We start from the raw sequence: 15,196 nt of genomic DNA, 5'->3' as shown, positions 1-15,196 counted from the left end.
ATTTTTTTTCCTTACAACTTTTGAACGGAAAAAAAAAAAAGAAAAGGAAAAAAAAATCAAATTTTAAAATCGAAGACTGTTCATTTTGTCTGATAATCAATCAATAATGCAATCGAGTTGGAGCTGACTGAAGTTGATTCTTCGTTCTTCTGTTGATTTGAACAACTCCCGAGTTTTCTTGAATTCTTCTGCGGAACTGTTTCTTGTAGGGAATTTTGTTCGTTCCACTGTCTGTTTGGAAAACCCTAGATCCTTCGTCTTTGTAGCAATGGGGAGTAGGAAGGAGGAGGAACGGAACGAGAAGATTATAAGAGGCCTTATGAAGCTTCCACCAAATAGGAGGTGTATCAACTGTAATGGCCTGGTAAACGGGAGTTTCTTCTTTGTTTTTTCTCTTTCTTGATGTTATTGAATATGATTTTTCATCCAATTTGTTCCTTTCTGTCAACTCCAGTTTATCTTTCGCTTTCTTAAGTACGTTTTAGCTGGAAATTCGTTTGGTGGTGGTTTGTTCTCTGAGAAAGTGACAATGATTATAGAACAAATTAGTAAATTTAGAATTTGGAAACGTGTTTAGATGCTTTTAGTTCACCATTTACGTTTAGTCCCGTCAAATTATCCCTAGTATTACTGTTCTGAAGCTACGTTTTCTTTTTTAGTTACATTCTCTTTTTTCAGTTATACAATTTTCTCGACTTTCAGTGATTTGTTTGTTCTTAGGCTCGTTTAATCTTGTTTCTGACCTTTTCGGCCATTTTAATTTTCAGGGCCCTCAGTATGTTTGTACAAACTTTTGGACTTTTGTTTGTATGACGTGCAGTGGAATACAGTGAGTATTTCCTTTCTTGAATAACGTTTGAGTATGCGATGAATTTATTTTATTTTCTTTTTCAGCATGCCAGAAAATTTGGAGTTTTAGTCTATAGGACTTAAGTATGAGTAAACGTTCTAATGACTGAAGATGAATTTATTTACATTTTTACACTTTTTGGGGTCATCGATCAATACAATTAGTTGGGAAATTTAAATGCTTCTTCTTATTATATTGTTTTATCTTTTTAACTTTGGCCATACGTGTATTACGTTCACATTCATTTTCTCATGCATATATATTTAATATCATTCACCGAGTTGGAGTATGCTACAAGATTCTATTGCCTCCTTCATTGCTGTATTTGAGGCCGTCAAGGATTTAAGGATTTTAGTTCATCTATTCAATGTTTTCTGAGCTCTTTGGAATCAAGAGTGCAATATCTATTAACCTATGATGTTGTGAAGGCTGAAAGTTGTGCATGACATTTAAACATTTCATCGAATTATTGTTCTATTGTATTCCTGAAAAGATGAATGAAATTCTTGTATCTGATAAAAAAAAATGTTACTGTGATTGAATTCTATAATTTTTTCTCAACGTTTTGTGTTATCAAGTAAGAAAGTAAGATTGGGTGTTAATGGGATATTTTGTTTCTTATCAAAAAAAAAAAAAAAAAAGAAGATCTTCCCATAATGAGTTTGGATATTATACAGTAAGATGATTATTATTTTTTCTATACTTAATTTTCTTAAATATTTTGTTTTGTACTTTTTTGGTGTAAAAGTCGCGAGTTTACTCATCGAGTGAAGTCGGTGTCAATGGCCAAGTTTACTTTCCAAGAAGTTGAAGCACTTCAAAATGGTGGTAATCAGGTAATTGAACATTGTTGGTTTTTCTTTCATTTGCATGTATATTCTTCCCCTCACTTGATTGTTTTTTAATATTGTTCTAGCGAGCAAGGGAAACCTATTTGAAGGATTGGGACTTCCAAAGGCAGCGATTGCCAGTTAACAGGTACAACAGTTTCCATTTGCTGCTAAGGTGTTGATATTTTGATAATAGGCTAAAGATCTTACAGGATATATATTCATCTTGCAGCAATATTGACAAAATTCGGGAATTTATAAAGAATGTATATGTTGATAGAAAATATGCTGGCGGAAGAACATCCGAGAAGCCTCCAAGAGATATGCAGGCATTTTCTTGAACCCATAGTTGCAGATTTCATCATGTACTGATAATTACTGATAAGTGTGTACTTTTATTTTATTGATGCAAGAGGGAAATTAAAATGATTAAAAATGCATGAATTTTTTCTGTAGTGCACTTGAATTATATGTGGGGAGCTCTTTTCTCTTCTATTTCTCATGCTATTAAGAATTTGCTTTGGATAGTCTTTTGTACATAGTGCCTGAACCAGTCATGTTCTTCTTAACTCATTTTAATTTTCAGTTTTGTTCTGCAGAGCCATCGAATCCATGAAGACGAGACAAGGCGAGCCAGTTCTTATCATTCTTACTCCCAAAGTCCACCCTATGATTATCAATATGAAGATAGGAAATATGGAAAACAAGCTGCTTCACTTACCAGGAAACCTGGTTCTGATCGAGGCCGATATGAGGGGAAAGTGTCTAGTTCAGTCTTTAGTCCTGGTCGCTTAAATGATCAAACCTATGAGGATAGGTTTGCTAACGAGGGGTATGTCTCGAGGGTTTCAGACTTTTCTGTCTCTAGTGGAGGTGACCCTTTCAGATGTGGTGCTCAATCACCAAATTATCAAAAGGATTCAGGATTTAGCAGTCCGCCTTTTAACTGTGCTATGGATATGCCTAATGAAGATACAAGACATCAGATAGGTAGTATGTTTGTAGAGGCAAATGCCCATAGAGATGCCTATGGAATGTCACGTCCACAGGTATTTTAGAAATTTTCCTTTTTGAGAAATGCTTAAGTAGGTGTCTAATATACTGGTTTTCATAACAGCGGAATATTATCTTTGCAACATAATTCCTTTATCCTTAAAGGTGAGAAATCCACTGTGTGATTTTAAAATACTTAGTTTATGTGGCTTGTTGATTTAAGGTTAAAAAGATTTGCAAGTGAGAAGAATTTCCAGTTTAGAATCTTTTATCCATCTTAGATGGATTAATGTAAACCCATTTGATTTTTTTTTTTTTTTTTTGTTTCTCATCCAAGAATAATTAGAATATTATCATTCGAGGTTTCTTATATAGCTGGCTATAGCACTGAAAGCCCCAAAAGATAACGTTAGAATGAATGTATGCCTCAAATGTACCCAATAGAACTAATTTCTCGGCATGCCACCAAGTAAAAGATTAAATTTATTCTCTTTTAGATAAGAAAGTATTAAAGAGTGGCATTAATTGGAGAAGGTGACTAGTAGTGTGAACAGAGGAGTATATCCTTGAAATACAACATTTCTTATGCCTTAAAACATCTTAAGGAAATGATTGAAGATTCAGAAGTTGTACTTCTGTTGAGTTTTGATTTCCTTCACCATCTTCAAGGGATTTAATACCTCTCTTTTATCAATGTTAAAAATATTGATAAAAAGATTAAATTTACAGTAACTTATCAGCTTAATCTTTTTGGGTTTGGGTTTAGTGCTAATTTAATATGGTATTAGAGTAGTAGATTCTGTGTTCGAACATCCACGTTTCCTCCTTAATTAATATTAACAATCACTTGTAGAGCTTGTGCTAATTTTTAAGCCCACGAGCGGGGATGAGGAGTATTATAATTATTGATAAAAAATTAAATTTACTGTAACTCATCAGCTTAAGCTTTTGGGTTAAGTGATGATTACTATTATCACTATTTTAATTTTATAACCATGTTGATTCTCAAATTATTTTGCTGTTTTTTTTCCTAGAGAACAAGGTCTTCAGGTAGCTTTGGCTCAATAGACAGCAACTCGACATCTCTGAAGTCATATAATTCGGCTGGCTTAACAGATAGCGTGTCGGAACCTGAGCAAAATACACAGAACAACCTGGATAGGCTGCATATTTCTCAGCAGTCGTCTGTTCCTGGAGTTCCCATTAATTTAAGTTTTTTTGAAGAACCTTTTGCACCAAAACCTGTCACTGCTGTAACTTCAACTGTTGACTTGTTCCAGTCACAAGCATCATTGCCTGCTCCACCGGTGGATTTGTTTCAGTTGTCATCTGCATCACCATCTTTCTCCGAATATCAACCTCAACATATATCACCACCTCAATCCCTGCAATGCTTTTCTGAGAGTGATCCACAGCATTCAGCAACATTGGATAAAATGCCATTAGAATTAGCAGTCCCCAAAAATGAAGGATGGGCCACATTTGATTTACCTCAGGCAGTACCATCTGTTCCTAGCTCTGTTAATGTTAGTGCTGTAAAGAATCCTTCCAATTTTGGAAAGCTCGACCTTCCTTCCAATGAAGGTGCTTTGGATAAGTTTGATCCTTTCTTATCTTCTAATTCTGGGGTTCAGTGGCAGTCCACTCCAAATTATGTTGCTCATGATTCTTCTTCATCAACTAGCCAATGGCATAATGATTTGCCTAATGCTCAAGCTCCTGCTGATGTGACGGGCACCAATGTAAGCAGAATCTCCCTGACAACAAATGTCCTGGTGTACCAGGTTTATGATGCAATTTGCATTTAATAATTAATATTGTGCTTTAGATAGAAAGAAACTTAATTTCCTTGTATCTGTTGTTGATAAGGAGTCTTGGAATGCTTTCGAAGATGCTACCACACACCTGTCCCTACAGGGCAGTAAGCAAAGTATCGAGCTTCAAGTCCCAGGTCAAGAGTTCTTGCCTTCTTCCGATGGCCATTTGTTTTTTGGAGTTACAGAGGTAGATAAAAATTACTACCATGCTGAATATGTTAACATATGTTCTCTTTCATGAGCATGTCTATTTTTTATATAACTTAAATGCTTTTTGCAGGGAGAGAGAGCTACACAGTTATCCAGTCATAAGTCGACAAACCCATTTGACCTTCCATATGATCCAGAATTGGAGCAAACAAATATGGTATAAATTAGCTTTTGATTGTTTACAAATATAATGATCTTCCCTCTCCGTGTTCATTTTAATTTCAAACACCACTTGAGTTGATGCTACTCTGTTGCTTTAAGTTTAAAGAGGCAGTTTTTAGTTTGCATGGATCATTAATGGATCCATATGTTATTGGACTGAAAGGAGTAAAGATAAACTCTTACCAGAAAATATGTTTTTGGATGGAGTTTTGGTTATGGCTCTAAGCTGGTGCAAATTCTTTGTATTTTCTCTTATTATAGATTACATGACCTTTTGATGAGTTGGAGGGCCTTCCTCTTGGGATTTCTTTCTTTCTTCTGTATATTTCATCTCATCAATAAAATATTTTGTTTTTCATTAAAAAAAAATATCTTTAATATAGATATAGCCAACATATATTTCTTGAACATAAAATATTATTTCTAGAAGAAAATAAGTTGTTGTCATCTTTGATACACCTTGCATACCAAATGTGACTGTTATGATCTCAGAAATGATATTTAATGGACGAGTACCCTGTCTGCCCTTGCAAATGACAGATAACTATAATACAAAAATTTTCACCATTTCTTTTCCTAAGTTTCAATGTAATTAAAAGCTCATTTGGTATGTAAATTAAATGCATAAGGTGTTTCTGATAGGGAGATTATTATGACACAGGTTTTGAATGCATGCTAAAGTTATTCCAGATTGAAATCTTTTAGGATGTCGTTGTCATATATCATGCTGAGTTTTGAACCCTGCAGCATATATGCCAATTCTCGAACCAAAGAAAAGATGAAATTCTTCATCCTGCTCTGCTCACAATCACTCTCTTTAACACCCCCCTATCTCTCTATAGCATAAAAATGGATTCTGAAGTTGCTTCCTCTATTCTCAGAATGAAATCCTTCATAGTTGGGAGGTCTTTTCATAATTTAGAGGATATTTTTGATATTTTTTTGTTATGTTTTAGTTTCTGGTTTGTTGATTAGTTTACTGTTTTGCTGGTTAGTTGTGTTTGTACTTGGTTAGTTTGTTTCTGTTGTATATTGGGGTATGTAAACAGTACACATGATGGTGTAAACCAAATGAGAGAAATTTTATTGATTGAAATAACTACTCAACAAATGAAGACAACAGTCCTTTTATAGAAGAGGGCTACTGACATTTAACAAGAATTAACTAATAACAGCCAACCAACTAACTAATAACAGCTAACCAACTAACTTCAGCCTTTAACTAATAACTAGTAAAACTAATGGGCCGGTAATTACATCAGTTTCCTTCCCTCTTAAAAGAAAACTCGCCTTCGAGTTTAAATGAGTTAGAAGGCTGTGAAAAATCTTTAAAATGGAAATTTGCCTTTTCTTGTGGTTCAAAAATACTCCAACTGAAAAGTCCTTTTTAACTCATCCAAACAAAAATACTCCTCATATCTACATTCTTGAAGTCTTTTGGGAAGGAAAGACTTTCTGGTATGTTCTTGCTTCAAGCTTCTTTCATCTCCTTCAATCTTTGCACCCTATGATATCATCAAAATAATCTACAAACCCACAGAAAAACTCTTCTTCTTTGCTGGAAAAATCAGAATCTTGAACCAAGAACCCTTCGTTTTTGCTTTCTTGAGGTCTATCGTGGTGGAAAAAATTTGTAGTTTGTTCCTCATCTTTCTCCTTCTCATGTTCTTGTTCTATCTGGAAGCCTTCTTGAGAAATTAAAGGATTTTGCCCATTAACATCTTGCATTTCAACTTGAAAGAACAATGTAGCCAAAGAAAAACTAGAATCGTCACCTGTTCCTATCAATTTTTTATCAACCTCATCTTCCTCATCAAAATAATTTTCAAACTTAAAGAAAAAACTCGTCTTCTTGTTCAATTTCCTCAATCTGAGAAGAGTTTTGGATTCCATAATTTATGAAATCAACATTGAAGGCATCAACTTGAAGCAAATTTGAGTTACCTCTTGCATCCTCTGAAATTTATGTTGGTCTTATGCAATCATTTGAAGTGTCTTCACTTTCTTGGTGGCAACATCTTCCCATCTTGGTTAAGGTATCATTTGGGTTTTTTTTCTCTAGTTGTTGGGAGTTTCGTACCAGAAGAAAGAAATTTCACGGCTATTGTTTGGAGTTTGGTGGCAAAATACCTCAGTCTTGTATGAAACTAATTTGTTAAAATTCATACAAACTCCAAGATTGTTGCTTGAACCTTCTGGTTGCTGAAATTTTGTGTGGTGTTGGTTCTTGATTAAACACCGACCTTCATTATTGACTCCTTTGCTTGAATCAGAATCCAACTCGATTATTTTATGAAACATAGGATTTTGATTGGTTTCTTGTTGAATGAATCTTGGTTCTTACTTCTTGGAATCTTCTTGGTTGAACATACTGTTTATTTTGTTTGCAAGCTTAAAACTTTTAGTTTTTCTGTGATCGTGACTAGCATTTTTCGTATCTCACCTACATTCATATGGATATTGTTCGCTGCTTCTTCAACCGACAGCAAGCGTCAGGTTGTGGTTCGTGGTGACAGTGATATGCTCTACCTCTTTTTGGATGAGGGAAGAATCTCCAGATTTTTCTTACCCGCGATTTCGAGCCCAGGGATCTTGGTGCTCTGATACTAATTTGGTGTAAACCAAATCAGAGAAATTTTATTGATGGAAAAAACTACTCAACAAATGAAGACAACAGTCCCTTTTATAGAAGAGTGCTACTGACATTTAACAAGAACTAACTGATTACAGCCAACCAACTAACTTATAACAGCTAACCAACTAACTTCAGCCTTTAACTAATAACTAATAAAACTAATGGGCTGGTAATTACATCACATGATGTTGAATAAAGTTTCCTCTACATTCTTGATAATTTCAAGCTTAGGCTGCATCATTTAGTTTCTGAGTGAATTTCTGGCCAACAATTACAACCAGTAAAGGCCAAAAAAGCCATTTTGACAAAGACTGCAGGAGTTTCGTGATGTTGTTCTTGATATCAAATAGCACAAAACCAACCTTAAAGGCTTGCTAGAAAGACCAATGGCAGGAAAAAAAAAGCAATACGAGAGTTTGACTTTTGAGTTTAATTTATGATACCATGGTAGAATTATTTCAAAAGATTGACAGTGTCATCAAGAAGGGTTATTACTATAAGAGGATCCTTACATGTGAGTAGTTCTTGAGGAAGTGAGTCACATTCCAGTTGATTAATATGGCAACCACCCAAGATTGGCCCCCTCCCATATCAAATCTGATGATTTCTCAATTTTCTTACTTCAATCAGCTGGAATTTTGAACAAGGACAAATAACGTCTTGCCAGCAGTCAGTGCCCTGCCTTAGAGTCGACCTCCCTTGAAGATTTAGACTTTCTTGCTCTTGGTTAATCTAGTAAAAACATTATAGACAATGGGTTCCCTGAAGGAATTATATGTCAGATATTCATCAAGTGGGAAGGCCAAGGAAATTGAAGGGTATTTTGTTAACTTTTTGCCCAAATACGTCAGCCATTCTTGTTTTACTGTCTGAAATACTTGTACCAGCAATTGCAGGCTTCATAAGGTTTATACTTTCCAGAGGCACTTGGAAACATATCCAGATGCCTTTTCTAATTCAAGATCTTCTCCTCTGTAGTGTTGAAAAGGAGTGAGTCATCTGCATACTGGATGCATCATACGAATCCTACGTTCTGCCTCTAGGACCCTCTATATGATTCTCATTACTACATGTTGTGATTAATCTACTAAAGAGAAATCGTAAATTAACGTAAAGAGAAAAGGGGAGAAGGAATACAAAAATAAAAAGGAAAATACAAAACAACCATAGTGGAAATGTAGGATGTACGTCAAGTGGTTGATATTATCGCTTCTGGACCAGAACTTTGTGTTTCATAGGATGAATCTATCAAATTTAAGTCCCAGAAATCCACTCCCTTTGTTTTGAAACAGAACATTCTCTTCAACATCTCATCTAGAAAATGACAATTAACCTTGTTAGAGGCTGTCTAAATCCAACTTTATAACGAATTTGCTTTTTGCTCCATTATTCAACAGACTCATTTGCAATCATGACAGCAGTTATGATCTGCCTTCCTTGCACATCTTAAATCCGATCCTTTCGTGCACATACTTATTGTGTATTATCAATTAGATGAAGTACTTCAATCCTTCCTTTAAGGCCTTAGCTGTCAATTTAATTAAAGGTTCTAGCTGACTGGTTTATAGTCTCGCTCATCCTGGTCGCATTGCTCTTCTTAGGAGTTAAAATAGACGTTGGACTCATTTGCATCTATTGCTTATGTCTTTCTCATCAATGTCTTGGAACACCTTCAACAAATCATATTCAAAATTGCTTCGCTCTGTCCTGAGGAACTCAGTCTGAAATTGTCTGGGCCAAGTAATTTTAGGCTTCAAGCCAAGTAAACTACACCTTCTTCCAAACCAACCATGCTTTTCAATTCACACTAATAGTCCAATAGGTGTCCAATGGATGTTATCCAGCACAAAGCTTGGGTATTGGATCCACAATTTGAGGATTTTTGAAGTAATCTATAAGATATCTGAAAGGAACTCCGGGCAAAGGTATACTGTTCAGAAAACATGACCACTTGCAAGTTGAAGTGTATACCGATGCCGACTGGGCTGGTAGTGAGACAGATAGACGCTCTACATCAGGTTACTTTTCATTTTTTCGAGGTAACTTATTTACCTAGCGAAGCAAAAAACAAAATGTAGTAGCAAGAAGTACCGCTGAAGCAGAGTTTAGAGCTTTAGCTCATGGTATTTGTGAGGGTATATGGATCAAAAGGCTACTAGAGGAATTGAAGTTTACTCAGAAAGAAACTATTCGTATTTATTGTGACAACAAGTCTACCATCTCCATAGCTCACAATCCAGTTCTACATGACAGGACAAAACATATTGAAGTCTGACAAACACTTTATAAAAGAGAAGATCAATAATGCAGGAGTAATATGTACCACCTACTTGCCAGCTACAGAACAAATCGTTGATGTATTAACTAAAGGTCTTCCGAAAATGCAATTTGGCAAGTTAATTGACAAGCTGGCAATGGAAGACATCTTCAAACCAGTTTGAGGGGGAGTGTTGGTTTTATATATTTTAGATAATTATTGTAATATATAGTCTTTCCTTTTTTATATAAGAATTCATAGTTTCCTATATTTTATGTAATTAGGAGTTTATGTGTTAGTTTCCTTGTTAAGAAAAGTTTCTCACCTTTAAATAAAGGTGCCTAGGGTTTTATTTTTTTCAAGTAAGAAAAACAATAATATTTTTTTTCTTCTTCTAAAATTAACTTGCTCTTCTAAATACTTTTTAAAGTTGATAACTTATTAGATACTCCTTTAAAAGTTTATAGACTTATTAGATACATTTTAAAGATATTTTAAAAAAAAGATATATTTTAAAGTTTTTAGGGACAAAACTTGTAATTTAACCAATTATTTTTATTTTGCTAATTTTTGTAACATACGGAGTTCTTTTAACTGTTTTCTTTATAATTTTGGATGTTGATCCCTTTCTTGTTATATAATCTGTTCGCAATCAATAAATGTTTTTTATTTAAAAAAAGTGAGAAGGGACTAGGGCTAGGCAGCATAGTGGATTTGGATGATCCAATCACAGTAATGATTTACTTCTTTTTGGCATTTCTCTTTTGCAGTTTCTGGACATGAGCTCGTTGCAAGCTGCTCTCCCTAATGCACATTTGCCATCCACCTTAGTTGGTGGTTCTGAATCATGGTTTCCTCAAAATCCAGCATCACCATTTCTTCCAACTTCCGGACAAGGTAACGTGTTCCTCCTCAGCTCCCTAGTTTTGGTTGATAACGAATTGGTTTTCAATTTTCAATCTTTTTTTTAATAATAAGAAAAAACTTTGTTTACTCACTATTCTTTGTTTTGCTTTCTACTTTTTTAAAACAGTTGTGACTTGGCATAAATTACAAAAACGTTTTAAAACCTAAATTTCTAACCAAAAAAATTGTTAGCAATAAGCAAACTTCACTTTGGCTTGAAATAATTTTAATTACTATTGGATTGCTTTCATGGGAGTAACTGCCAGATCTCGAAGCATGCTTTTGAACACTTGCGATTCTTTTATGAATGTGAATTGATATTTATATCTTTTGAATTAGAACATCGTTCTACCTTTTTATTGTTTTACTTCCAGGTGGCTTATCACTCATGGCAGGCCAAACACCAGTCTCCCAAATATCGTAAGTTCTGCTATTCATTTATTCTTAGATGGTGAAATTGCACTCCTTTTATTCAGTGCTTTTGCCATTTGCTCAAGAAAAATGTTTATTTGCTGAAAGAACTTAATCATCCGAATCTTGTGAAGAGTTGGCTGAAAACATATTTTTGAGTGGTGGGACATTTCCTTGATGATTGAGATTTTATAGGAAAGGAAAATGGGAAATTAAGGCAAAATTTTACTTTCAAAATGTCGAAAATCTACTCTCTCAATAAATTTTCATAAAATGAGGTGGTTGAAGTGACATCCCGAGTCAAATAAGCACAAGTTCTCATAGCTGGTGACTTTGATTAACCTATTTTCATGATTCTTTAAGTTTTCTTGCTGGTTCTCTAAACTTTTGCTCATTGTTAGGATATATCATTGTTAACTTCTGAGTTTTAATTTTGTTAAAAATCTGTTTTAAGCAGTTTTCTAATAAGACTTGGCTCGTTTTCTGTTGTGATTAGTTACAGTTCATCTATGCATATACCGAAAAGTTCTACTATCACATTGTTTCTTTTGTTTAGCTTCATCATCATCATCATCAAGATAGATTTTAAAAAGTGCTTTTAATTACTCAAAACGTATTTTCTTCTGACGACCAGCTTGTGTTAAGTGTTTGTTTTGATTTCCTTCTCAGCAGCGAGCTTTATTGATAACAGTTTTCAGCATTTGTTCTTGGGCTTCAGATCTCATCTATTTCATGGGTTTATGGTTTCTATGTTCTGTTTGTTTTTTCTTTTTTCTTTTCTTGCTTCCTTTGGGAGCTTGTATGCTTGAACTTTTTTCTTCCTTTTCATATTATCAAAGAAAAGTTTGTTTCTTGTTTAAAAAAAAAAATACTCAAAACGTTATAATTCTCAAATTCATGTCAAAATCATTATAGATGACCTTTCAAGTATGGGATACCCAAAATTCAAGACTGCTGCAAGAGAATTGAAGCTCGGTGTTCGTCTTGTATGATAGCGAACTTGGTTTTTTAACTGTAAACCTTAATTACTTGTTCCTTTTTCCTCATTTTAGGAACATCACCCCACAGGAATCTGTTGCTTCAATCGGAGGAAACCCTTTTGCATAAGGATAATGGTTATTCATAGGCGTAGCGTTTTCCCTTTCTCTCAGTATAGAAGGTTTTCAATGCACAATTATTATCCATTAGTTTGTGTATGAACTTACTATTATTATTGTTATTATTATTATTTTCTGTTTGTATTTTTGTTCATTGAAGATATCATCTGTAATCTGCATCGCAGTGCCCTGTTTTTCTAGTGTAGCCACTTGCCTCGTTATATTTTAGTTGTATTTGTTTGCCAGGTTCAATATCCCTTTTCTATTTTGTGGTGGTAAGTTTTTTACTTTATTGTGATTTTTTATTATCTGGAAAATATGAATTATTATTTTGTTCAGTTATGCATGGATATTTGTAAAGTTGATGGTGACAAGTTCACAAGATTGGTGTGGAGATGGATCTGTAGTGTATATATTATCCCTTTAAATTTTGAGCATGAAAATTTTTACCTCAATATATGCCTTTAAGTTGAGGCATTTATTTCGTAAGCAGTAGTTATATGCTTCATCTAAAAGCACTTGAGAGAAATTTTCAAACTATGAATTATTAAAACTTTTAGAAATTCTATGGTGACCACCTACTTAAGAGTTAATATTCTACGAGTTACCTTACCTATAAGTTGGTTTGCACATTCACGAATATAAAAGAAAAATCAAAAAACGAAATAAAACATTTAAAAAGTTAAATTTTTTTTTTTACTTTTCTTTATACTTGTTTGATGATGTTTTCTCATGGATATGAATCTAAGTTCATATGTTGAAAGAAATTTGGGACTACGTACCTACATTCTTTCAAAGAGATCCAAATTGATCTACAATATTTTGAGTTGAACATAGCATTTGGATTCTATTTCTTGTTTTAAGATTTACTTTCATTGTTTTCAGATTTTGTGGACTAAATAGTGAAAATTTGAAAATTAATATTTTTGTTTTGTTTTGAGTGGTTTTTAGATTTTGAATTTGAAACTTTAAAATGCAGTGTTGTATTAGAAAAGATAAAAACTTTGATAAATATGTTATTTTATGTTATAAATTTATTTTATTTTTTTTATTGAAATATGTAAAATATAATATATTATATTATATTTTAAAATAGTAATTCTAAAAAATTTATATAAAAGATGTTAATATATTAATTAATATTCTTTTAGATTAAATTAAATATTTAGTTGTCAACTACCACTACTTTATAAATAAATTGTTAAACACACGAACAATTTTCAAATATGCTATCAAATATATTCACATAAACATTGAAAATAAATAATATCAACATGGTCTCTAGGAGGTTTGGAATAAAAAATATCACAGTACTATCGAAGAATATCAATCTAGAAGTAGATGTTCTAATTGTTGAATTATGATAATGTTACAAAAACTTAGAGTTAAAGTGGATGTCAAGGTTTTTTTTTAGTACAACATTGTAGGGGTGAGGTTCGAACTCATGACCTTCTGGTCAGAGATAGGTGTCTTAACCATTTGAGCTATGCTCGGTTTGGTAAAGGATGTCAAGGTTAATATCGTAAAAAAAAAAACAATTATTCATATAATAGATATAGATGTTGGTGAAATTATCACAATAATTAATGATAAGGTGGAGATGAAGTTGTACTGAGAATGTACTATAAGATAAGCCCTAAAAAAGTTAATGTACGTTTGTAATTATTTGCTTTATTGTCCCATGGTTTATTTTTCGTTTTGAAATTTTCATTTATCTTTAATTTTCTCATAATCAAGTGACCATGTAAAATTATTATTAATCCTTTCGAAAAAAAGAGTAGATTTATTAAAAGTAAGTAAATATTTTTGTAACCTATTCTCAATCCTCTAAATTAGATCATTACGTTTCAAAATTATATTGGTCTTTTTTACACAATATTAATTTTTGTTGTGTGTGTGTTTTTTTTTAAATATCTCATTGTTAACTGAATGAATGAATAAATAAATAAATAAATAAATAATATATATATATATATATATATATATATATATAATTTCCCCTTTATTTTAAGTAGAAAAACCTTATCTTATTTTTTTTCAAGGTAAAGAAGCTTTTCTACTATTCGATCAATGCCCATCTGTCTTGAATTTAAGGTAAGATCCAGGTTTGAAATGTAAATGTCGAAGGAAATGTTAAGGTTCTAATTTTATGGAAATTTCGATAAAAATTTCAAGAAAAAAAATTTGGAAACCATGAAAATTATTTGAATTAGTTAATAGAACTGTAATCGTGATTTAATTAGGCTATACTGGACCATTTTTAATCATCCTACATAAAAATAGTAATATTTATATATATATATGGAAATGTCACGCCAACAAACAAAAAAAAATTGGACAAAATGGTGATAAATATACAATTTTGATGAAAATGTTAGTTAATAGGAATTTCATGGTCACCTAATTATGTTATAATTGATTATTATGGGTTAAATTGATATTTATAATTACCATATTTAAATTGATATTAAATATTAGTTTAATTACTTAAAAATAAAAAAAATCATCTCATTTTAATTCATATACATAATAAAATCAAATAAAATAAATGAGAATAAATTGAATATGTGAATATACATAACAGAATCAAAAAAATAAATAAATAAATAAATAAAAGTGAGAATAAATAAATAAAAGGGAGAATAAATTGAATATGTGAATGAAGAGAGGTGAGAAATAGAGGGGAGAGGAAAAAATGAGAGAGAGGAAGAGATAATCTCTCCTCCCCTCTCGATCTCTCCTCAATTATTTTTTAAGTTGTCCATGAAATTACCCCTATTTTTTTTAATCTCTATCCATCGAAACATATGGACAGAAATCGATCTAGATGAGACTCGAGATAGATAGATTTGTCCTTTGACGACTATTTTAATCTTTATATATTTTGATAAAGTCTATTTCTACTTCGAAGAAGAAGGTATGAACCTTTCAATTTTATATCGTGAAGGATGTGACCTATATTAGATCCATCAAATTTTGGAGAAAAACAACGACTTTTTCCCTTCTTTAATTGTCTGAGCCTGACAAC

The 15,196-nt window shown here is 32.6% G+C and overlaps 1 protein-coding gene across 4 annotated transcripts; it reads left to right on the top strand.

Moving 5' to 3' along the window:
• On the top strand, nucleotides 1-12,420 carry ZIGA4 (ARF GAP-like zinc finger-containing protein ZIGA4). Of its 4 annotated transcripts, none has more exons than XM_022296332.2 (12): nucleotides 1-364; nucleotides 768-829; nucleotides 1,599-1,686; nucleotides 1,767-1,828; nucleotides 1,913-2,009; nucleotides 2,280-2,729; nucleotides 3,708-4,457; nucleotides 4,543-4,677; nucleotides 4,771-4,857; nucleotides 10,525-10,651; nucleotides 11,035-11,080; nucleotides 11,987-12,097. In XM_022296332.2, exons 1-12 carry the CDS (start codon nucleotides 269-271, stop codon nucleotides 11,988-11,990), a joined length of 2,004 nt encoding a protein of 667 aa, XP_022152024.2. In that variant the 5' UTR covers nucleotides 1-268; the 3' UTR covers nucleotides 11,991-12,097. The 4 variants fall into 4 exon arrangements, with proteins under 4 accessions (XP_022152024.2, XP_022152021.2, XP_022152023.2 ...); XM_022296329.2 differs by lacking the exon at nucleotides 11,987-12,097 and adding an exon at nucleotides 12,124-12,420 and having other exon boundaries at nucleotides 5-364; XM_022296331.2 differs by lacking the exon at nucleotides 11,987-12,097 and adding an exon at nucleotides 12,124-12,420 and having other exon boundaries at nucleotides 6-364; nucleotides 3,708-4,415; nucleotides 4,546-4,677.
• The last annotated feature ends 2,776 nt before the right edge of the window (nucleotides 12,421-15,196 follow it).

The sequence above is a fragment of the Momordica charantia genome, assembly GCF_013281855.1.
Source record: "Momordica charantia cultivar OHB3-1 chromosome 5 unlocalized genomic scaffold, Mcharantia_2.0 BLBB01000005.1, whole genome shotgun sequence".
Taxonomy (NCBI): domain Eukaryota; kingdom Viridiplantae; phylum Streptophyta; class Magnoliopsida; order Cucurbitales; family Cucurbitaceae; genus Momordica; species Momordica charantia.
This window is presented reverse-complemented; position numbering and strand designations above follow the sequence as displayed.